The 25,329-nt window shown below is 44.0% G+C and overlaps 1 protein-coding gene and 1 long non-coding RNA gene across 3 annotated transcripts in view; one reads left to right on the top strand and one right to left on the bottom strand.

The window, feature by feature from the left end:
* Positions 1–15,600, bottom strand: part of Sf3b1 (splicing factor 3b subunit 1) — a 39,372-nt gene extending 23,772 nt beyond the window's left edge. The window contains exons 1-7 of the mRNA XM_084593615.1: positions 15,522–15,600; positions 13,422–13,621; positions 10,111–10,194; positions 9,529–9,646; positions 3,032–3,105; positions 1,636–1,726; positions 1,461–1,543 (exon numbers count right to left, since the gene is read on the bottom strand). Of these exons, the coding sequence (XP_084449741.1) occupies positions 1,461–1,543; positions 1,636–1,726; positions 3,032–3,105; positions 9,529–9,646; positions 10,111–10,194; positions 13,422–13,621; positions 15,522–15,543 (672 nt within the window). The 5' untranslated portion in view covers positions 15,544–15,600. The remainder of the gene's footprint in view (positions 1–1,460; positions 1,544–1,635; positions 1,727–3,031; positions 3,106–9,528; positions 9,647–10,110; positions 10,195–13,421; positions 13,622–15,521) is intronic.
* Positions 15,601–16,846: 1,246 nt separating this feature from the next.
* On the top strand, positions 16,847–25,005 carry LOC146198217 (uncharacterized). 2 transcript variants are annotated; one of them, XR_014704966.1, is made up of 4 exons: positions 16,847–17,000; positions 18,398–18,523; positions 19,007–19,162; positions 24,364–25,005. It is a non-coding gene; the product is annotated as an uncharacterized LOC146198217 (long non-coding RNA). The 2 variants fall into 2 exon arrangements; XR_014704967.1 differs by lacking the exon at positions 19,007–19,162.
* Positions 25,006–25,329: the final 324 nt, after the last annotated feature.

The raw sequence follows: 25,329 nt of genomic DNA, 5'->3' as shown, positions 1-25,329 counted from the left end.
AGCTCGGCACATGCTAATGAGCAGATCGCGCACTACCATCCCACGCCTGAACTGGAAGTGGCCTGCCTGTTTACAACCACCGCAAGGCCACATGGCTTCTGCAATTTCCAGAGCGAACCTACGCTGCTCTTCACAGTGTGAAATTCTCTGATCAAGCATGTCAGTAAAATTATGAAAAACTTTTATTGAAAGGAAGAAGAGCGGGAGATTTATGGGAAGATTGGTAGGATCCTTAGTCCGGGATTCCGTTGGCTATGGCCATCGCCCTTGCTCTTTCCATGAGGACTCGCTGGTCCTTGAGGTCCGAGCTGCACAGGGCTGCCTCCCATCCTTCCCACGTTGGCTGTGTTATAGTGACTAAGGCACTATTGGCCTGGCAGGCCCATATCATATGGTACAAATCTGCTTTCTGCCCGCAAAATTTACATTCCACTGAGAAAGATTCCGACATGACAACATGAAGATTTACTGGATTGGTAAATGATGTGGTTTGTAATCGGCATAAATTACACTTTTCTGCTTTATCTGATCCCTTGGCTGGGCACGGGAACTTTTGTCTTGATAAGTGCAAGTGCTGTAATATGTCCGCATAGGTGAGAAAGACATTGGCTAGATTGGACAATAATAAAAAATAAATGCCCTGCCCGCAGTGTGAACTAGCTCCATGAACATGGAGTGCGTCGACTCTTTTCGACATCTGGCATGGGGTGGTGTTGGACACGCAAGCCCAGAGAACATATGCTTTACAGGTTCGACCGTGAAATGCAGTGGTAATCACTTTTGGTAAGCTTTCCTAACTCGCATTATAGGCAGATGAAAAAAAAAAGTTTTTTTTTATCCCGAAATTACACCTTGTATTATATGCGGGTTTTTATGGTACCTGAAACGAAGAAATCGCTGCTAGGTGCAGCGCACAAACAGAAAAGGCTGTGTGTTTGCTTTGTACACAACTGTTTTTTTTAAATTGCAGTTTTACTGCTAGCTGAACATTGATCTAACAAACTTCAGTTAAAGAAATCCTCGATGTAACCAGATTTGGGTTTTGCGAAGTTTGCATCAATTTTTGGCCTCAATATGAAGGCAAATTTTAACACTTTCCAATAAGTAAACTGCTGGCAAATAATTCGCCTAGCCTGCAGGCTGATACCTGAGAGTGCCTTTGTATCCGGACCTCCCTGATTTGCCGCCAATCTGTCGCTCTGGAGAAAGCTACTACAGCATCACTTTCTGATCTCCACTTTCACGACTTCATTGCATGTATGCAGCAGGATACGTAGTGAGAAGATATCGTTCAGGCCTCGCTGTTGCACTTAACATTACTGGATACACTGTCGTTGGACCATGCTGAATGTCGGTGTTCCGCCACTTACTGTAGATAACAGGAGGGTGTGGTGATGAAGCGTTCACACAATATGAGGCGATGCACACAAAATAATAAAACAAAAAGTTGCATGCCTCACCTCAGCAGCATCCCAACTTGACTTCTTCTTGGCAGGAGTCTGGGGTGTTTCCTCCCCAGCCTGGTCCCAGCGTCTTCGTCTTGCTGCAAAAATGAAAAGAAACTGAATGAGCTGCTGCCTCAGCAGTACAGGAGGTGGGTTGCCCAGCACCCAGACATCTCAGCATCCCACTCACCAGGTGCTGCTTGCTTGACCTCCCCATTGGATGGCACTGTCTGCAGTTCTCCTGACTTGGCTTTGTCAGCCAGTTTACGGCGCAGCTCAGCCTATACGAGAGAATGAGAGAATTCTTAGCAAAATTGTGCACTCCAAGCTGGCAACTCTGGAGCAGCATGATGAGGAAGCAGAGCATGCAGCTTATGAGCAAATTATTGTGCATGCATTATGCACTTTGTAAGCAAGCCACTGAAGTTTACACTACAACAAAAGCTCGTTAATCCGAACTTCATTAACTTGAATTTCTGGATAAGACGAAGGCTGTGTGGAAAGCCACTTCCATGCGAGCCCATGCACCACGGTATCTAAAAACCAGGAGCACTGGCCCACATTTAGATTCTTGTTTAAATTTTTTCAGTTTTGATTTTGCCCTCGCCAATAATTTTCAGTGGGTGCAGGTGTGGCACAAAAGTGAGTGAATATGCGTTTTTATAGCAGCATTTGCCATTTGGCACAGCAGTCCCACCACTGAAAGTGTGACGTAGAACAGCTGGCTTCGCCTCTGGGAATATACCGACTATTTAAGTTTCAGTTTACAAAATTTTGCACCATTCCGCTGCAATGATGGCTACACTATAGGCCATACATCAGACAGCCAACTGAGCGCCTTTTAAGATGTTCATAGGTAGCACTACAAGTTTTGTTTCTTTCCATCCGGGTGGTTCTACCATTGTGTCATAACTTGTGCTCGTCAAGAGCCATTCGCACATTCTGCAGTGAAGCCTCTTCCCACGCAACGCAGCTGCTTGTCAGAGGGTACCACCAGTATCGCACCGTGAAGGTTGAAGAGGATGGAAAAAAAAAAAAAATTATTCCCTGTCGCACTGTTTTTATCTAAAAATAAAACTACCATTACCCAGTCTACCACTAAATAAATGTACTGCAACAAAAGTGGTCTTTCTTTTTTTTTTTTTTCTTCAGTCCATCATCTCCCTGTCCCCTAAGTTCAAATGAACAAGCTTTCACTGTATGGTAAATCTGATTGCTGCTTGCCAGTCCACCTCCCCTTCACTCCCCCGTGCCAAAAAGATACTGATTAAAAACTAACTAGTTTTTTGGTTTTTTTTTTTGGAAGTCATATGTTGATCTAACAACAAATGGCTTTTTTTTTTTTCATATTCCTTTGAACTTTGAATTAACGAGGTTCAACAACATCAGTGACATCATTGGAACACAACACCAGTTACCCCAGACAGCAGGAATGGGCCAAGCAATGATTTCGCTGGCCGCGTGTGACACCAGTGACCACAAGCATGTCAACAGCTCAACATGCTAACAATGCCACGCCATTCAAGCGTCAAAACAAATGAGCTCGACATGCAGTGTAAAAGTATGCTGTCCCAAGGCTTGCTCACCTGATCTTTTGTCAGTGCCTGCTCCTGCATGATAACCGTGTAAGTTCTTGACTTCATATCCGGCGTCTTGCCGCCTGCACCAGCGGAAAAAGCAAAGCGAGGCAGCCTGTGCCATCAGCACCAAGGGTGGCCGCGACTGTAGCCCATACGTGCTCATCCCAGCCCCACACTGTCTTCAGCAACAGCTTCCTCCCTCTACTTCCCCAAACAATGTAAGTGAAGAGGACAAGCAAAGAAGCATAGTACTAGTAAAGAAGAGTTAAAGGCAACATGAATGACAAAATGTGTATGGTGAAAGAAAAAAAAGCCAGCCCGTAGGGGCACCAGCCCAGACGCCCATCCCCCTGGGAGATATAAGGCCAACAACAGCGGGTCTGTAGTCTACAATATAAGCCACTGTGAGACATTAACCAATAATCTATATGTACACAGTATAACTATAACAATGCATCACATGGGGAAATATTCCCCACATTACTGTAAACAATGCTCCCCACCCAGTGGCAATACTGCCAAGGTATTTCAATGAGGCACAGCACATAAAAAATCAGAAGGACAGGACTTGATCTATCAAAACTCACTTCCTTTAGCAGGCCTGTAAAATAGAAACTTCTACCACAGCACACATCACGCTGCAATTCAAAAGAGCTTGCCAGCTCTCATTTACCACTTCAGCAATTTTTGAAAGCTCAGGCGAAGCTCAATAACAAAATCTTGCCAATTTTGAAGAAACCTTGCTACTTCAAGCCCATTTAATTGTATGCATGAAAGCCCATTAGTGCTTTTAAGCAATAATGTTACTGAGTAATACTCCGATATCAAATTAATTTTTAAGTCTGACTACAACTGAAGCTGCAAAATTTCAGAATTAAAGTTAACATTGTTGCTCACATTTTTAAAGCCATTCCTGCATGCCCACAATTCAAACAAAGACTTTTTTTTTTTTTTAAACAAAAATGCTTTGAATCCTTAAGTTTTCTAGCTGTAATACCAGAGATTTTTCAGCAGCATTATATTAGTTTCATTATCAACAGCCAGTTTTTTTTTTTTTTTTTTTTCATTTATATGTACACAAAGCAGGCCTGAATCTATAGTATTGCTGGATTATGATGTACTTGACTGAAGGATGCACAAGCAGCGGAATAAGTGTTCACCATGCATACAGAAGTTAATTTTTTTGGTTGGCACACAGAAATGTTCATGGGTGTCAGCTAACCATCACTGCATCATATGAGTGGCATATGCTCAAGTTAAAGGTTCTTTACATCCATTACATTTACATCCATTTTTCTACAATGACCAATTTTAAGCAGCCCCATTTTATAAAAACCCTGGTTTGAATGAAGCAGTACTGCAATCCGTGGTTCCTTTCTGAACTTTGGCGATTTTTTTTTTCCTCTTCACTCCCAATGCCCCCTTTTTTGATAAACAGTGCTCGTTCGACCCTGCTGCCGATCATCAATTCCAGTTCTGCGAGCGTGGCTTCTGTCTACGGCTAAAGATGGCCTACAACAATATAACCTACACGAATTTCAAAGCTTTAAGGGATATGTTTAACATCCGTGCCTTTCTGAAAAAGGGGAAAAGATTCCTATAGCAAGCATAAAGAAAGTATGAATGTCATCGCAGGTTATCACATGAAAGCTAGCCTAAAACTATTAGTCTAACTTTTACCTCACATCTCCTCTAAGTTACTACACTTGAGGACCATTAATTTTCTGTGGCAGAATATTTTATATTCTGCAAATTGGGAACCAGGAGTCTGCAATACTTCATGGGGAGCCTTCTGCACGTAAACACATTGGGTCTTTAACGCAGCAGCAGCCACTGTGCCGCCACTTCTTGCTCTGCTTCTTGTTCCATGCTGACAGTTCTGTGCCTGTTCGAACATCTTTTTTCTTTTTTTTCCTTACTTGTCATGGCTCTTTTTCTGCTTTCTTTTCCTTTCCAATGACCCATTGTGATTTCTTTCCACGTGCGCAGAAATCTTTCTGCAACAGCATGGAGTACACTTTGCCCCATGGCTTATGTGTGCTGAGAAGTTGGGTTTTTTCTAACTCCTACCTGCGGGTGAGCTTCATGCGGGCATCTCAAAAACCAGCAAAAAAATTAAATAAACCGTGCTCCCAAAACATGACACGAGGTGCTTTTTAAAGCAGATAATTTAGAAGGGAACACAAGTTGCTACCATGGTAATACTGATTTCAACAGGTGTCAGTATCCTGACTTTTCCCACACAATTGTGTGAGTGCGTTGCTGCCAGAGCCAAAGCCCTCGACGCAATAGCTTGCTTGAGCGAATAACAAAGCAAACATTTCAAGGCATTAGTAGAAATTTGTTACCAGTTTCTACTTTTCAAAATAAACAATTTACGATGTAAAATTATCATCATACTATAATTCTCATTAATGCCCACAAACACAACATCACCAATAAAGAGAATGCGGCTACTAACATACAATTCCGCAAAGAATACAAAGATAAGTTACTGTATGTAGAATCATAGAAAACTAAAGGCCTGAACTAACTTGTAGCTTCCCATAATGGAGCATAGCTGTAATCTGATCTCAATCTTAGCGCTGTTTGTTGTTGCCGGTTCCTTAGTTTCATTCCACGGTATACGATGCAAGCTGCTTAAATTTGAATTCACTTTTCTAGCTTTTCCATATCACCCATTTAAGCTACTCAAATCTGGTCACAATAGAGAAAAGTCATCTGAGGATTATCTAGTGCACAAGTGGGGCCAGTAGCCTCCCAGGGGGCGGGGTTTGCTGTCCCTTTCCCCATAAGTGGGCGCTGGGCCAGTGCCCGGGGCAGGGCATACGTACGTGTCGCCCCTGGCTGCCAGCTCAGGCCAGGTCATCCTCTAAACAAGCGTCGCTGGAGCAATCAAGGAGAGCCTAAAAATACCTCCGGCTCATTAGTGCCTCCCCACCACACCCCCCCGCCACGACACACAAGCGGCAGTGCGTAAAGCCACGCCAATTAGGGGGGCAGCCAATAAAAAAAAAGCAATAACCCCCAGTTGAATACTTTACCTGTGGGGAGGTGCCCCAACTTGTCATGCCACTTCTGGAAGGGCTGTGCACACAGGACAAACAGACACTGATTGACAGGGCTGCCCCCCAACCACTCCCGTTCCTTCCTCACCTAACATTCTGACTGCGTAAATGCACCCCACCCGCAAGCACTCCTAAACTCAATACACACTCAATATAACATGCCACTAGTTCTTGCCTCAGACATGGGCGCTGCAAAGCGTGTGAAAAATTCCCCATTGAATTGAGGGGCATCACTTTTTTGTGTGCTTAAGCTGAGAAACACAAGGAATAAACAATGAAACTGCCTATCTCTCTCGCGAGCCAGGTAAATGGTCCAATCTCAAATAACCATAGGTAATGCTGCTGCTGCTGCAGCTGCCTGACATCCACAGCATCAAGCACCGTGTAAAAATGCAGAAATTGGTCAGTTTCTGTAAAGCAATTTCCCCCCCAACATAACACAATGCAAGGCCCAGGCACTAACACAAGCAATACTGGCACGTCAGGCTGCATCCTTTTAAAGCAATTCAGTCTAGGCTACCTATTCACTCTGACTAACTTTTCAATCACTACGAGCATAATCAGTGTAAAGCTAAAGCTCAGCAATAACCGCTCCATGGCAAAAAATAAAATAAAACAAAGGCTGGCCCAAGAAGGAAACAGTGTGCCGCTGCCGTTGCTTGAAGAGGAGGGAAAAAATTGAACGACAGGCATTAGTGAAGGCAGCGTATGCAGACGCGCGCTCTGCAGAATGTACCACCCTCGAGTTCTCTTGAGCCATCCGCCCACAATTACAGTTGTCCCATAAACAAGTGCACACGCAAGGCCGCAGATGACTAACCCGACTTTCACGAGCAAAACTGCTGGTTACCGAAAAATCAGGCCTTCCACATTATAAGCCAATGTACATAGGGTGCCTGGCAAATATACTTCCTCAATTCCTCGACTAAACCGGCAGTCAAGAACAAGCCACTGATGATCATTGCAATATACGGATATTACCCAAGCACAAACCAGCTTACTAAAACTCCCATATGTTGATCTAATTCCTTTGCTTTAGGCACCTTGAAGAGCCCTACCTGCACTTTTGGCCTCAGATAAAAGAAAGAGGCCAGTTTTCTTTTCGTCTTTTTTTTTTTTTTCCAGGACATCTAGTACCCTTGGTTTTTCTCACAGCTCTCCACTGCTATGTCATAAGATTAACATCTACACTACTGACCAACATTTCAACCTGATCACAAAACCTATTCCCAACAATATGCCATGCACTGCTCTTGCAAATCATCAGTTTTCCCAGGTTTCTTAGCAGCCACTGGCGACTGCGGTTGAAGCATAGCATCATTATGAAAACATATTATCAAGGAGCAGTAGCAATGTACATACCTGTCAAGCTTCTTTACGCTGGCATCTACAAAGCGAGACTAAATGATGCAGCACACCTACACGAGGAGTTTTCTTCATGTTACTTTAGCAGCTCAGTAGCACTGGGCAGTCCAGACCATGCAAGTAGGCTGGCTCTAACGCCTCTTCAAAGCCACCTTCGCTAAGAATTTAGGTCTAACTTCATAACAAGTGATAACTGTCTTCAGATGTGGCAAGAATGAAATCCACAGAAATATTTTAATGCAAAAAAAAAAAAAAAGAGCTTTGTCGTCTATAGTTTTTTTTTTTTTTCACTTGTTTGTTATCTACCTATATGCTCATCACCAGCAGTTGATGCAGTACATTTGGGGTGCCCTTCATTAAGATCACCAGCCCAATGTGCAGGCAGGCAACAGGAGCAGAGGGTGGCCTGTGCTGTCATACTATCAAGCAACACCTTCTCATGCATCAACATGTTGCCCTTTGCTGTTGCAAATTACATCGTACGATGCATGCATGCACACATAATGATCAGGGCGCCAAGCTGTGCTACTTAGCACTTTCAGGGGTAAATTGTAAATGCTCGTGCATCAGTTTTGGACACAGGATATCAAAGCGCCAAGCATTCAACTTAATAGCCTCACATGCAAGACAAGTGAACGGGGAAAATAGTTCCCACAGCACCAGACAATGCCTGCCTTAGTTACAAAACACGGCTTGAATTTCACAGATTCCAGTAGCCTTGGCAAATCCTGACCATGCTGACAAAAAAGCCTGTGCAAATGAAGTGCTAAAATTCATATACAAGCATAAACAAAAAAGCTCATATGCCTAAAATCGACTTGGTACATCTGCTCGTGCAAGATGGAAGAAAAAAAAAAAAAAAAAAGGGACCAGCATGCAAATAGTTGCCCACCACATGCCAAGCAACCGGTTCTCGCCACAGTTACTCTTCCCCTTTCTCAATCTCTGTTTGCCAGGCACCCTGGTTCAGTACCGTGGCCCATTCAGCAATAAATTTTATGGCATGGCTAACTGTACTGGCAGTTTGTTCTTTGAAACCACCGCATAAATTTGCGTCACACATAATTTGCCTTTTCAAAAAAAAAAAAAAATCAAACTGAGCAGAATCTTGGCATACTCTCTGGCTCCTGTGTCAGTAACAAAAGCAGCAGCTGGACAATACCCCACCTGAAACTTAAAACGGCCATACTGGCACAGCTAGCAGCCTTGCGTGGGCAAGAAGCATCACAGCTGACATGGAACGACACTCGAGCTGTGTCAAATGTAACAAAAGCTCAATTTTACGCCTACAAAAAATAGTATAACAGGCCCTGTGGGCAAACACTGGGTACCAAATGCAAGATGCACTGCTAGTAAGAGAGCCTCATCAACCAGCAGCGCGCACTGTCAGCATCACTGAAGTGCTATCGCTCTTTACGCTCACCGCAGTAATTACAGCTTTATTTCTTTTGTTATAATGCCAAAAATACTCATAGGTTAAACATGTTTCATAACAGACTACCAAGCGAATCAAGGTCCTTTTAATAAGAAATGAAAGCTAATGTGCACTAATAAACACCAATAAACACTGCTTGAAACACTGCTTCCTGCAGCTGTTTTACAATTACAAATAAGACTGCAGTCAGTGCTGTAGTACAGTATGCGAGCCTTTCTGCCCCATCTAGCCATGCTTGCAAACAGCCACCATACAATGGCATCCTGAATGGAAGACATACACTCAGCACAATGTTTTCCTTCATCTTTACTGCTTCGAGAGCAGCAATGAGTTCCTGTGCAAACAAGCGGCTTCACCGCAACAGCATCCCTATCTATGGACCAGACATCTGTTTCTATAACAGCTAAGCATTTTTCTTTGAGATTACAGGGCTCTTTCTGTGCAAGTGCAATTCACATGGGGAATGCAGCGATGTCTGTCCACTGAATGGTCCCGCACATTAGCGCAACAAGCATTATCCCAACAGGCTGTTTACCACAACAGACACCCAGTGTTTGCCCAAAACCCAGTTTAAAGAGAGATCAACACAATGAGCAACTATCTGGCTACACTGACACCACCATGTAAGCACGTACCGTCAGCAAATGGATCCACACGTTCTGGCGAGATCATGAGTTTTCGTCGCTGGGCTCTGTACTGGTCCTCTCGATCCGCAATGCGGGGCACCCGGCGATCCGCAAAGGGGTCGTAGTCCTGTCACAACAGTCAAGCAAAGAAAGAGGAGAGAGGACGATAGTTTGTTTTGTAGGGTTTAGCGTCCCAAAGCAACACAGACTATCACAGACGACGAGAGAGGATGAGGGGCCCCATTGAGCAAGAAGATCTTATTCATGGTTCCACACAAGGCTGCTGTTGCATGGGCATGAGAGGGGCATGCTTCTCAATGGCCACTAGATTTCACATGAAAGCAAGATTCCCGGGGGAAGTGAACCCATTGCTGACACTACCTAATGACACTGTCATTTAGAGGAAGACTCACTATTATATAAAATGCAAACAAGCCCATGCTGCCATCAATGACAATGCACCTCTCCTCAATGGTGCAGCTGTGGACTGTTCGTACAGACATGGCTACTCACCCTGCAATTTCTGGCCCAGTCCCACTGAATAGCAGTGAATCAAGGGCCCATGCCTAGCAATTCCAGATCGGTACTCACCTTGTCTGTGAGTTCAGCCAAGAAGGCAGATGGCAACGGCATCTTCTTGGTTTGCATGAGGCCTGTAGTCTCATAGTCGTCATCCTGAAACCATAAGAAACAACAAGTGCCTTCTATATTAACATTTGGAGATGAAGGCAAGCCATCAGTTATTTATGCATGCTGCAGCACCTGCACGAGGCTACACTACGCATGGTGAGAGGTTAAAAACTACAGAAGCAAATAGTAGCAATCAGTGGCACATGATATACTTTGAAACATCTAGACTACAACAAAGGCACAGCACAAGTAAGGGCAAGGAAGGAGCTCCAAATTTCTACACAGTAAATGAATTTGAAGGGTCCAGAAATTTTTGCTCCTAGCAGAAGTGCCCTATAAAAGATATATGTGCACTCTAAATGTGTCCAATATATGTAACGTGAAAAGAATCAATAAAATAGCTTTCCAGAGAGGATAATTGCAAATAGTGCACTTATAGCATTATGCATGAAGTGAGACAAAGACAGAGAATGAAACCAGCTCACTACATAAAAATGGCATTTGCTTCGTTTCTTAGTTTTCACTTTTCCTACTCTTTTCACTGATTGCTATTTGTGTGCGTTGTTTCTCTTTTTAGTTCTGCTTCCCACCCTCCTCCTGCTCCTTACGCGTATTACCAATTCTGCTACAAACTCCACTAATAGGCAATGCACATGATTGTGATTCAGTCAAGCCTGGATGCAACAAACCACCATGTTGCAAATTCCAATGCTGCTCCCATTAAGTGCATATATTTAAGAACTCAAATATAATGAATATGTTGTGGTGGTTGACCTTGATGTAATGGACTTGCTACACCAATCCGTATGCTAGTGCAGGGTTACTTGAAATTTGGCAAACCTGCTTTCAACCACAATAAGTCATTTTTGCAACATAATGAAAGGGGGTCAATATTCTTGTATCCTCCTGTTTCTAGCCATCGCAACTGCCATCATTTGCAAATTCCATTAGTTTTGGTAATGTAGCAGTGCATAGAAACAATGACATTAAGTTGAACAAAAGTCGCATTAAATTTGTGTGGCAGGGGTACGAAATCCCAAAGCTGGGCTATGAGCTATGAGGAGCCATCTAAAAGGTAGTATGAAACCAGAGCGCAACAAGCAAGGACACACATGAACACAAGCACTCCCGTTGTTGAGTGCTCCCTCTCCAAAGTGTTTCAATTCTGGTATCAGTAATGCCCGACGTAGTGGAGGGCTCCAGGTTATATCATTTACTAGGGGTTTGAGAACATCGTGTGATCATTCTACTAACCCACAGGTTACGAAACTCCAAATCTAAATGTGGTCAGATTAAACTCATCCATTCTGAATGTGTTCTGATTGTTAGCAGATAGCAGCTAAACTCTACACCTGGGACCTACTAACCCACAGGTTACGAAACTCCAAATCTAAATGTGGTCAGATTAAACTCATCCATTCTGAATGTGTTCTGATTGTTAGCAGATAGCAGCTAAACTCTACACCTGGGACATCTCATCTGGTTGTTTCAAGTGGCATGACAATCATCCAAATATTAGTTGGCCCAATGCAAATTTTTGCAAATGATAAAATCCTAGCCCTCTCACACTGGTGAAAATATTAGCATAAGAAAACCACATTCCAAGCCAACACTCCAGAAATCGAGGGCCCCAACCAATGAAGCCTTGATTGGTTTAGTCTGGTTTATGGGGTTAACATCCCAAAGCGATTAAAGCTATGACAGACACTGTAGTAGAGGACTCTGGAAATTTCGACCACCTGGGGTTTTCTAACGTGCACTGACATCGCACAGCACACGGGCGCCTAGCCTTTTGAATCCTCCGGAGAGTGGCTGCCACAGCTAGGATTCGATCCCGCATCCTTGGGCACAGTAGTCGAGCGCCCTGGCCACTGCACCACCACGGCAGGGCCAATGAAGCCTTGAGAGTGACCCATACCATACGAGACCTGTACCAAACAAAATCTAAAATCTATTTTAATAAAGATCCAAGTGTTGTAGCCAAGTGACATCAACTGGGGGCTCTTGAGAGCCACATGGCTTAGTCAACAGTAGTATATTTTTAAGGCAAAAGCCCTTCTTGCCTCACGAGTGCCGTGGCCAGGATCTGTCACCAGAAAGTGTGCACCGAACTGATTATAGAATAAAAATAAGAAAAGGAAAATGTGATCTATGAGGAAATCCAACTTGGAAACCAGACCATGGGCAAGACGGGGACGCTGCCACCCTGCCACGACGCTTCGACATTTAAAGCTGAGTAAAGGCGTGTCTAGTGAATGCACAGTTGTCTTAAAAATGCATGACACAGTTGAATCAGTGTTCAGTCGAAGCCCCATGGACAAAAATAAGTATCAACAGAAGTAGCAACAGTCCACTAAACAACTAGACGTAGGAACAAACAAATGCCTTCGCATACACACGTAAGGACACTTAAGTGCCCCTCAAAATTTTCATTCTCGAAATTAGTGAAGACTAATTTGCTATTTTCTTTTATTCTCAACGGTCTTGAAAAACAGCTAGCCGAAAAGTTTGCACCAAGGTGCCGTTTATGCAGCTTTATTTACTAGCCTTCAAAAAAAGCTATCACGTGACCAACTGTGCGGTTACATCTCGACCAGTGCCTGCGAGAAGAGAGTACAAAAAAGAAATTGTTCTTGCAGGCATGCCTCAGGTCGCTGAGGTAGCACAAATATCACATGGTAGCTTTTTTATTGTGTGCTATGTTTTAAGGCCGATAAAAAAAACCTGCTGTACGTAAATGACATCTTGGTGTGAACATTTCAAGCGGCTGCTTTTAAAGATGATCTGTAGCTTCTGTACCGAACCTCTGTTCCTGAAGCCAATAAAGATGCTAGCTAATTAGCACTTATTAATAACAAATTATTGAGAAAAAAAAAATACTGCAAACTAGGCCGCAGTCAGCCAAACTCATTGGGCTAGGAAATGCTGTATTTTTTTAAAACCTTAATTACAATCAGCTGGAAAACTGAGCATATGCCCATAAGTATGGCACTGTACAGCATCCTTCAATAAATAAGCCGCTAGCATAGATTACACCTAAGAGTACAAGCATTGAAGTCTCACGACTGCCTGTGATGCTGAAAACTTATCTTTTCTTGAGGCATTTTGTCTACAGTTGACTGACTACATAATGCCCCTACTTTGATATTACCTTAATCGTAGCGACTTCATCCGTAAAAAAAACAACAAAAAAACAACAGAGTTCAGCATTATGCACAACTGTGGCCACTGCTATAAATGAAAAAGGGGAAAGCAAAAAAAGTAGTACTCACGTCTGCATCAGCGTCATCATTTGCAGCAATGGATGTGACATAGCCGTCATACTTGCTCTGTGTGTTCCCATAGATGTCCTCGTCCATGTAAGCACCATTGGCGCTTGCCGCGAGTGGCACACCTTCACCATTGTCAAAGTTGCCTTGTTTGCCAACACCCGCCTTGCGAGCCTGGATCTCGCGAATCTGCGCCTCAATGTCTGCAGGAATGTGAAAAGGAAAAAGCACACATTTAGGCTCTTGCTAACACGACCCAACTTTTGTTTTTTTTTAATTCAACCCCTCAATGTGGGGACAATGAAAAAATATCCAAGATATTTGGCTTCCGTTTGACATGCAAGTTACAACACCTTAAGTGGAAAGATGGCCTACAAAAGAGAATGCCTTACAACAAAGCTCTTGGTTAGTATTAGAATTAAATTCATAGGATGGTCACAATATGAGCTACATTGTGCTGGATTTAATGATGCATACACAAGTGAGGCTCTCATACATCAAACACGAGGTTGAAGGTGTGTTTGTTGCAATAATGGATTATAATTATTCCAATTGGTATTTTGGACCAGATATCTTGCTTTTAAAAACCTAAAAATGCAGGACAAAAAAAAAAATAAGGGAAGTTTCACTTAAAAGCAACATTGTATGAAAGGCATATGTTCACTGCAAAACAAGGTAAAATGTATTTGCTTAGTGTTTGAAGTTTAGACCAAAACAGTAATATGTGGTTTACAGTTGACCCCTCTCAGTATGCATCACATAGAGCCTTATCTTGTTTTGAGAATTCAAGTTATGCATAAAGTGCATGTGTACAATGTGTAGACTGCACAAAATCAGTTCTACTCTTTACAAATGTAGTATCAGATGTAGTTTATCTATTTCATAGTTCCAATCAGGCAACCATTTTTTTCCCTTTCAATTTACAATGCACTACTTTCATGCAATCTTTAAACTGTATATACAATGCTTGGTTTATTTGCCACAAGCTTAGGCAGTGTAAATATCTGCATTCTTGTCTTAATAAATTAAAGCAGCAAAAAGCTAACAGATAAGCATGCTTTATGGGCAGAAGAATGTTTAGATACGTGAATTAACGCTATCATCCAAATTCAGTTTCTTACTGGAGTTCTGAACAGAAATTCAGTCACAGCATATTCTGACAAAACAATTCTTCAAAAAGCCTAGCCTCTTGCGCTGTAATGTGCAGAACAGCACCAACGCAGATAACTTCCCTGCAACTTTACGCCAGCAACATACAGAGCAATGCACAGTGCAATAGCTACAGGCATCTAGGCACTCGCTTCCATAAAAACAGCACTGCAAACCCCGCTGGTTTCAAAGCAAACCCACAACAAACTCGTTTATTTGAACACTGGGCTGTGTGCAGGTTCCTGCCATGCACAAGCATTATGCTGTCCGTGTTACCACAACCTGGGTTGTTCTCATGGAACAGCCTCAAAGTGCTAAGCTAAATTATTTCTGCGAGGACGCAACGAATAGTCTTCTCCGCAACCGCACATACATAATAAGTGCGCTAGATCGGCTCTCACGTTTAGGAAACGACTGTTCACCAGATCGGGAAATGCAAGACCTACAGACGTAGCCATGCGGGCTTTAGAACAGGAAATGAATATACCTAACAATATAAAAAGTGGTACCGCAGTTGACGCTGGCTTATTTACTTAAACTCACACAAAAGTTCCAGCGTAAACATCACTAATCGGGGGACTGCCCACAGTACATCACCACAGTGCCAACAGTAAAGCCAGGATAGAGAAGAAAGGAGGCACTGAACAGCTGACCTACTGAACGAAAACAACTTGAACTTTTTTACGTATTGGTACAGGTCAGAATTAACGAGTCAATGCGCCACGAAGTTCACATGTTTCATAGTTTTTGTCCAAAGCGACATGAAGTACGAGGACGGACTAAGCTGAGCGAAACACTAAGCCTAACGCATCTTTTGCAGGTCGTCACTGCTACACAAATATTTGCCATAACTATTCAAATATACGACATATATCGAACTAATCTGCTGGCCTTTGCGTTAATCACATATATGAAAGAAAAATTGAGCACACGCGTACGACAATCTTTGCTTACCTTCTACTGGTGGCGCAGCCATGTTTACTTTTTACATCTGCGAATGCGCTGGTCTGAGAAAGATCCCAACAAATTCGCGATGATGATAACTGCAGTAACTTTAAAAAGGTTTTTTTTTTTTTTACCCTCAAGAAAAAATATAAGCGCCAGCATGTTCATTTACAATTTGGTTTAAAAACTTTTCAAGCTGGTCGTACAGCTTGGTTAACGTTAAAGTGCACTTATTTTGTTGCGCATGCATTATCATCACCCAAACTATAAAGCGCATTTTTTAAACAGCAAACTGCTACAACGACTACTGCCCTTGCCATCCTTAACACCGAAGCTACTACTATGCTTAGTGACTCTAAATTCGCCATACGAAATTATGAGAGAGGCAGAATTTCTCAGGCAGCAATGAGCATATTGGGTGAAACCCAAGCGTGCCTTGGGTTTTTGGGTCAGCGGACGACGGTCACCCGGCTCACTCGGGGAGCCCTGGTAACGAAGCAGCACACATCAAAGCTCGAGGATTCGTCAGCCGAACAGAGGACGCGGTATTTACCGAGAGTTTCTTGACGGATGGCATAGCATCATTTTAAGCTTGAAGGGAGGATATTCCCCCTTCAGTGGGAAGCGACTACAGATAAGATATCCGTTATAATTCCTTAACCTCAAAATTCTATCCCGATGATTACTAGCCGGAATGTATACTATGTGGTGAAATAGTCACTTAATATTGTGCAATTGTAAAGAGGAGCCGCCCCCGAAATATCTAATACAAGTTCTTACTCTCGAGCAATGGGAGGCCGTGTTGGTCAGCTCAGACCTGAGAGTTCAAACCGGCCCAGACGGCCACTGACGTCCGACGGACAACCGAACTCGGCCGCAACTCGGCGGCCGATTTCGGACGTCCGCCGGAATTCCGGCGTACGTACGAAAGCGGATGGTCGAATCCGTTCGCCCAGCGGACAGCCGCCGTTCGTCCGCCACTGGATTTGGTTTTACACAGCTATGATATAGTTTGTAGTCGTCGTGCTCGTCTGAACTGCATATAAATCAGTAATGCCGTCAAGTCTGCATTATATGATGCCAGAGCGAATAGATGCGATAGAAAGCGTTTCCATTAAACAGTTGTTTTTTATTTTCCGCATGTTTCATCGTTGAATTCTTCCATCAAAACTTTTTTAATAAACGTTAAATGACCATTAAACATTTTTCTATCATGATGCTTCGGTGAAATTTTAATCAGTGGCTGAATAGACGCAGCAAGCAGCAAGCTCAAAAAGAACGAAACCGAACCTATCCTCAAAAATATCTGAAATGAGCCAATCCAATCCACCTGACAAGTTGAAGTTTAGTCATGGAAGATCGCTTCACGTTTCCGTGTTCTGCATTTTCTGCGCAGTTACAAATACCTACGGCTGTAATGCACTGCTAGCATTGTTTTTGCTGTGGCTTGGTGCGGCTGGCACACTTTGTTCACCCGCCGATTCCAAAGTAAGTATTTCACCGAACTTTTGTTTCTTTAGTGGAACTTTTCGATGCACCGATGGTGCTGAGCTTTTGGGTAAGGAAACAGCTCTGTACAGCAGCCGAACGGTCGAGTGTTTTAGGCGAGACTGACAAGATGGCTCCGCGCCGACTAACTAAAGTGCAGCCTCAAGTCTGAGGGCCATCTTTCTCGGCATTACTGGACGCTGCGCCAGTAAGCCGCGCAACTTCTCGTGTCTCTGATAAAGGAGTGCCTGCCTGAGCTTTAAAGGAGTTACTTTGTTAACCATGCGCTACGTGCTGAGTTGTAAAAACTATACGAGAAAACTTTTGCACTCGAGCCTACCGTGCGACATGCCTACACTTGTGAAAACGTCGCGAGCTTTTTTTTTTTTTTTTTTTTTTTTTTTTTTTTTTTTTTTTTTTTTCTGGACAGCCGCTGATCTTTCTCTCTTGAGCTTTACGGCAACTACAGTTTCTAGAGGGAACGGCTGTAGCTGCTAAACTAAAGGATTAGTACTCTCCTTCAGCTTTGACAAACCAGGACAGCACCTTGCGCATGTTGGTTATGCATGTGGGACCGAACCGCGCAGAACAACCGGACAAGGAGATGAGAGAAAAAAAAAAGTCAGCACTTGTCTTTTTCTTGCCCCTTTGTTCTGCGCTGTTCTGGCATGAATTTGACATACCGCCGCCGCGATACAGTTGGGCTGTGAGCTCTGGTGCCTGCAACGCCTTCTTTTATGCAAAACAGGCATACTGGAAGGCCATGCAAGCCGCGGGCTCTATTGAAAAAAAAAAAATAGAAAAAAAAAACCCCGAGATGAGCAAAAGTGAGATGAAAACAAAATTGTTGTTGCCTTGTCCTTACAGATATTCAAAGGCTCCTCAGAACTTCACTGCATTATTGACAGCGAGATAATGCCAAAGCTACACTAGAGCCATGCAGCACCTTATAGTGCATGATACTGAGCTTGTCTCGCACTGAAAGCTCTTACCATGTTCTTAGATTATCATATTAAAGTAGCTTTAAACCCATGCTTGTTAATACAGTGATAGCCATAAATTGAATCTAGGGCATCATGCTCACATACAAGGCTTCTGATAACCGCTGGTCACATGATGTGGGCTATAGCAGAAACCTGTACCTGGTCATCTTACAAGCATTTGTGCAATTGATGCTTTTAATGTGTTGTAAAAGTTTTTGTGTTCTGTTTCTGTATGGGAATGCTTTCCTTATTCAAGGCTAACATTTGGCTTTCTACAGCAAAACCTGTACCTAGTCATCCTAAAAACAACACCGCAGTTGGTGCTTTTAGTGTGTTGTAAAAGTATTTGTGTTCTGCTTCTGTATGGCAATGCTTTTCTCGTTGACTAGCATGAGGCTTCCAAAAATTTTTCAGATGCCATTTGCTGTAGCCGATTTCGTAGGCCAACAGGAAGCAGCACTTTGAGCATGGAAAACTGTCATCCACGGGGAAAAAACAGCAACATCTTTTTGCATTCTCATTTCTTTGGTATGGCTAAAAGTGAGTATTGTATCATTATCTATATTATTAATATTGAATCATGATTGTCAGTGTTGAAGTTGTTTGAGCGTGATGATTTTAAACACGCAGGACATCCCTTCGACATTAAGGTTTTAGCTTGTTTACATGTAGGATGTAGAACTGGTTTCAACAAACTTTATGCAGCAAATTCTTTTTACATTGTCCACCATGTTACTTTTTGTCATTGTCCATTGAAGTAAATAACCAGTATTTTACGTTTACACAGTCGTCCACTCTTAGCTTGAATGGGAATGTGTGGCATGCAGTTTGCAAAATAGCAATGCATCCGTCACAGCCATGCATCAAGGCTAAGTGGCTTGTGCGTAGAGGGACCAGCCGCTCCAGCTTCACGTCATCCGCCTCTTTGCTCCGGTGTGCAGACGTGCATTGAGGCAAAGTGGTTTATGTGTAGAGAAACCAGGAGCTTCTTTGTCACATCTGGCTGTTTGTTACGGTGTGCAGATGCGCATCGAGGCAAGGCTGATGTGTAGAGGGACCAGGAGCTGCTGCTTAACGTCCTTCGCCTCTTTACTACAGTGCACAGCCGTGCATTGATGCTAAGTGGCTTGTGCATGGAGGGCCCAGGAGCTGCAGCCTCACGTCTGCCTCTTCGCTCAGGTACGTAGGTGCGTATTGAGGCAAAATGGCTTATGCATAGAGGGACCAGGAGCAGCTGTGTGGCGTAGTGTGTATATTTGCTATGGTGCGTATCGAAGTACAATGGGGGGGCTCATGTGTAAAGTACCATGAGCTGCTGCGTCATGTCGTCTGCCTCTTTACTATGGTGCGCAGGCATGCATCAAGGCAAAGTGGCTTATGCGTAGAAGGACCAGGAGCTGTTGCTTCACATCTGCTATGATGCGCAGCTGCGTAATGTGGGTGGTGGTGGAAAACATTTCCATCAGATACAAATACAGGAGGTTACTCACTAGCTGACCCTGAGGGGGCCTGTCCTGACAAAAACAAGGGGTCCCTAGTTTGGGACCCCAGGGGTGGTAGAGGGACTAGAGGCTGGTACTTCACGCTGTCTGCCTCTTCGCTACGGTGTGCGGCTGCGATGGATGCAGTGGCATCTCAAAAAGTGCATGCCACGCACTCGCATGTTCAGCCTGAGTGGACGACTGTGTACCTGCTATAGCTTTGTTATTCATAGAATAAACCTAGGCCAAGTTGGATAAATTATAGCTCACCTCATATGTGGTCAGCAAAGAAAAGCCACTCCAGAAAATCTGATGCATTTACTGTCATAGGATTCTTATTCATATACATGCTACTGACAAGTCAGATTCTTCACCCTCAGAAATGCCAGAAAAACAACCAAGGGTGCGTCTGTAATAGTCTAGCTTGCTCTTTCTCTGCAGACTTGAGTCAGATGTGTGTTCCATTGCTGTGGGTGGGACAGGTGTGAATCTGTGATTTTAAGCTTGCAACAAGTATGTTATTGTAGTTTAAAGGCAAAACGGTACTAATAATCGTAGCCCCCCGTGGCCTTTATCCCCTTTTAATAGTGTTGCTAGACACTGAATTATTAGTTTACTCTGCACTGTTTCTGTCTAGTTAATGTGCGGAGATGTACATATATTTATATGACTTGGAGTTGTCGACTTTGCACTTAGAAACGTAGCGTTATCTGATGTGTTGCTTTCATTTCTTTAATGATTTCTGTAAGGGATCGGTGGGTATGCTAGGCACCATTATTAGTCTGCTCTTTTTGGGTCACCTGTTCAATGCCCAGCTGCGGCCGTCTCCCACTTGCCCTCGGACAGGAGGCGGAGAGACGCGCACAGAGAGGCAGCTACAGCAGCTACAGTGCTTAACGGAAACGTAGGCAGAGAGGGAAAGAAGTCCCCTCTTCCGAGGACTTTGCTGTCGCACTCGAAGACGCGGGGACAGGCAGTTTGTTCTCGTTGCTGTGTCATGTAGGGGGCTCATGTTTATTTAAGGAGCTTTACAAACAGTATACAACTAAGGGGTCCTTAGTACTAAGCGTACTAAGGGGTCCTTAGTACGCTGACTAGACCCATCACCCGCAGGCAGCACAGCTTTGAAACGAGTACCTCTTTTGGAAGAACTGCTTATTGTTCAAAGAAAAAACACTGTCAGGTTGAAGGGTGTAAAGGCCCTCTTCCTTGTTGGGGAGCCCATAAAAGTGACAATTATTCAGTGTAGGCGCGCTGAGTGGGGTCTCGTTGAGGATTCCAACCCTGGATGTCAACAATGGTGGGAGATGGCGGCGTTGAAAAAGGGCAAGTGTGTAACAGTGACGGTATGATGCGGAGCGGGAGGATGTGGGTTGGCTCTTCTGATGTGGTCCGCAATGGTGCTGACTCGGACGCCAATAATTGCAATAATTGCCCTGTAAAAGGAGCCGCCAAGGGTGCAAGCTTTGGGCAATGGTTGCGCACGTGGGACACCGTTTTGATGGGTTCTAATTTTTTTTTCTTTTTTTATTTCCTAGGGGAGAGAGTTTGGCATGTGACCTAGTGAGCCAATCATTTCGAGGTCCATTCTCTAAATTCCGTTTGTTGTGAAACGAATTTGTTGTCCCTTTTGCATTGCTTGTATTAGGGAGAGAGTGAAGAACCTTATGAAAGTGGAAAGACATGCCAAAATGTTTGTTAGCCAGTCATGTGTGAGTTCGTTGTCATTGGGGATAAGAAATGTGGGCGGAGTCCTGAAGTTAATGAAACAGCCCCGCGGCCTGGAGAACTCTCCGTGTGCAAGTTGTTGTGGCCAGATGCAGTAAATTCACTATTTTCATTTCTATATAACATGCCTTTCTGAAGATGGTGAGCTCTTTTGTCCAATCCTATAAGAAAGCAGCAAAGCGCTCCCAAATCTTCCACAAAACTGTGTGATATCTTTAATGCTAACTGCGGCTTGGTGTCACTCAAAGCATGTAGTTGAGGTAGATTTCTTCCCCCCCCCCCTCTTTTTGTTCGTTCAAATGAGGACCAGCGGACACTAACTCTTGCTTTTGTAATGCCCTAGGTCCCGCCTTAAGGCAGTACTCCAATGTCAATACCATTTTTATAGCTATGGCTGTCCAGCAGCACTAATGTCTTTTATACACTTCTTTTACTAATCTCTTACCCAAATGGTGGCTTATACTGCGAGGGCGTAAGTCTCTGGACAGTATGTCTGGAGATTTTGGACTAGAATCGCAATGTAAACGAATTGTGACCTTATTTCTCTTGCACACATGAAAGAACTAACGTTCAACTTTCACATAGACAAGTATGGTCAGAGTTTCCTGGTCGATGTGAAAGTTATGTGCTTTGATTGCAGTTTGTGTAGTCCACGCACTTTTGTCCCCGATATTACATAGGGGCAAATTAGGCGCCTTTACAGGGGCAGTTTCGTTACCTTCCCCATAAAAAAGCTACAGTGTTTCTTGTAAACAGCTGGCTGCATTTATAAAGACCATTATTTTTTTGTAATTTGTTGTATGTATGTATGTATAACTTTATCAGGGAGCCGGCAAACGACGGGTCAAAGCGTCGTGACGCTGGCCAAGCGTCTACCCGGGGTTAATGCGTAGTTGAGAAATCCATGACATACATGCACAGCTGGTTGCCAGAATTATGCAACCATATTTCAGTAACTAACATCCATGCTGCATGCTGCCGGTAATACATCAGGAGCTTGTGGTTGTCAGCTTTTTGTGTTTTGTGTAACTATAAGCCTTGCTATTGTAATGTCACATATCGCGCTGTGGGTAAACAAATAACTTTACTTTTAACTCTTGTAGAAGCATGAACACTGCGCAATCACTGCGGCGGGCTATGCTTCCACATTGGGCTTTAGCCACATGTCAAATGTCTATCTTTATTCTGCTGCAGCAGCTTGCATGTTATCAGATAAGTTACTTCGTCGCAGCTGCTCTAAGGAGACGCTTTCTAGACGCTTGTAGCCTAGATGTTGATGTCGATATACCCCTGACACGCCCAGGGAATGTCTTCGGTAGAGGGTACATGGAAACCAGCGAAATGTGCAGCTTACAGAACAAAAAGGTAACAATTTTAAATGATGTTATTGTTGATCACTTCTTTTCAGAGCAGGAACAATGACTTTAGAAATCTGCCTGTTAAACCGCTCAAAATGCAGGTTTCTGCCGCCAATGCGTACCTGTGTAATACTGCAATGCTCTGGCTGTGCTTTATACAGGGGTGTGAAACTCCCTATACCTCCCAGCGGCCACGAATTACAGACGCTAGCGCCAAACTCCCCATTATAGGATTATAGCGGGAGGGGGCGCGTAAAAAATGGACATGACGGGGGAGGCCGTATAGCGGACTGGTCCAAAAAAACGTTGCGCTGAAGGGGGTGTCGGTAGGTTGCTTCAAGCAGCGCGGATCGCGCGCTCGCGTGCACCCGCTCCCGGGAAAATGCTCTGCCCGTGGATTTTCTACCGCATCATCGTTCTGCCTCGGCGCGACCGGCTCGCGGCAGGAACAGTGTGATGGAAAGAAAAACCACAAGCATAGCGCTCTCGAGGGCACAGGCGCTCGCGAGCAAGCGTACCCGACCGCAGCAAGAAATAGCACTTAGAACAGCAGATATTGTTTCTCTTTTTTATTAACTGCATGTGAAACAGAAAATGAAAAGATGCGACAAGGTATCCCTCACACACACGCTCTTTACATAGCTAACAGTTTACAGTAGTGTTATGTGTTCTGCGCTAACATTGTAATCTTGCATGCTTGCTTTATCACTACAAAAGAACCCGGTTTGCCGGCACTGTTTCTGTCAGCATGTGTACAGTTGATATGAAATTAAATAAATGATGCAACATATTCATTCTACGCATTCCATACCATCAAAGCAATGTAGAAACATGAGCAAATAGCTGCTTTCTAGTTACCTAGTGGTTGGTATTTGATGCAAGTAATCACATGTCACTGTGCTATACATAACCAAAATGCATGATTAAAAATTTACACTACCCTTCCTGGAAGAACCGTCTTCTTCGAAACGCACGTCTCTCCACAGTACATGAAGGTAACAAGTTCAACAACACGAAACACAGCAGATATCGCCGACTGTAATGGCCAGCACAATCAGCAGACGAGATGGGTCCACGCAACTGGAGGTGCACGCCGATAAGTCTCTCGTCTCACGAAGGGGCGAAGAGCCAGCAGGAATGAGATGCACAGAGTAAAAGAACCGCAACGAAAAATCGCGACTTTGGCCAACACACAGAGAATTCACAGCGCCAGGCTACACAGACGACGGTTCTAATTCAAAACGAGCGGAGTAGTAACGGTTGCAGCGGTTCACGCGAGGACGAAGCCACGCAGCGCAGTCGGCGGCGCCGTCAGTGCGAGGGGAAAATTTAGGCGCGAGGGAGAAGTCCTCCTCCCAGCTTTTTCTTTCCTCCTTTCGCCCCCGCTTGGGAGAATTAGACGGGACGGAAGTGCCCCTGAGTTTCCGTGGCCTGCTTTATATTCATATACAGCATCCTTTATGCTTAGTTTCTTTGCATGTGCACTCCATGTCTTGGGCATTGCTGAGGGCGCATAGCAGCAAGCATAACATGCCATGTTTGGTCAGAGTGGCATGTTCAAAGAGACGACATAAAAACATTAAAATACTGAATGCCAGGTTCTGGTCAAACTACGTTTGTATCTTGTTAGTCTGTATGGGTTTTGCTGGAGTTATATGACCTTTCTATATAGTATGTGACAGTTCTGAATGGAGATGCATGCATACAGTGCCATCTGGAAAAAGCAATTGAGAGAAACTGGCAGTTGCCCTTGGAGATGTGTAATCAAAGTTCAGCACAGATAACGTGAATTTCATTTTTCCTTCTATTGCAGGAGGAGCCCAACCTGCTCTTTCCATCTTAGGCCTGAAAGACCAGCAACAGCTGATCGAGCAAATGCACAGGATAGTAACTGCTCCTGGAATCCCGGCCTGCGGAGGCCGCCCACAGAGAACTCGATCATCTCCTCGCTAATTCCGAAATATTAGGTTTCAATAAATACCCTTTCCTCCACCACCTCCCCAAGAGAAGAGCTGTCACGGCCCAGGATAATTAAAAAAAAATGATTCAAGTAGATTCTTAATACTCCAGTTAGCCTGCATTTTACCATGCCATTAACATTGATATTTTTTTAGTGTAGACTATTTATGCATGCAGTTTTTGCAATAAAGCCAAAAAAAAATGCTTTTTTTACAACCCCGTATGCTGGTATGCACTTCGCATGTTTTCAGGAATGATGCATTTGTGTAAAGCTCAGCTAGCATATGTGCCTCTTTGATGGAAGTTTTAATTGCACACTGCTGTTCAGTGCTTTGTGTGTGAAAGTAAAGCAGACAACAGGATACTTGAACCTGTTGCATATTGTCTGCTTTACTCTCACGACAAAGGCATTGAGCATTAGTATGTGACTGAAATTTCCATGGCACATGCTTGCTGAGCTTTACACAAATGTTATTGGCAAATTTTTACACCAATAGCGGGCCCTGCAAGCAAGTTCCGGAAAACGTCCGAATGTCCGCCTCCGGCTGTCCGTCGGCCGTCCGTGGGACGCGATCCGGATCCACGAACGATAGTCCGACGGACGTCCGCTGTACGTATATCGCACATAACCGGACTTCCGTCGGATGTCCGAAGGTCCGAAAACGGACGTCCGTCGGTCGACCGTCGGACGTCTATGGCCGTCTGGGGGGGTCATTGAATGGGCTACTCAGGTCGCTGTCAGCCGAGGACTGATAGCCATGCACCTAGCATGGATCACTTCCATTCTGCCTTTTATGACGAAATAAATGCTTTGTAATCC

This window comes from Amblyomma maculatum, chromosome 2 (genome assembly GCF_055883805.1).
Source record: "Amblyomma maculatum isolate TAMU_Amacu chromosome 2, ASM5588380v1, whole genome shotgun sequence".
Taxonomy (NCBI): domain Eukaryota; kingdom Metazoa; phylum Arthropoda; class Arachnida; order Ixodida; family Ixodidae; genus Amblyomma; species Amblyomma maculatum.
Note: the sequence above shows the minus strand (reverse complement) of the source record. Positions and strands in the feature narration are given on the sequence as shown.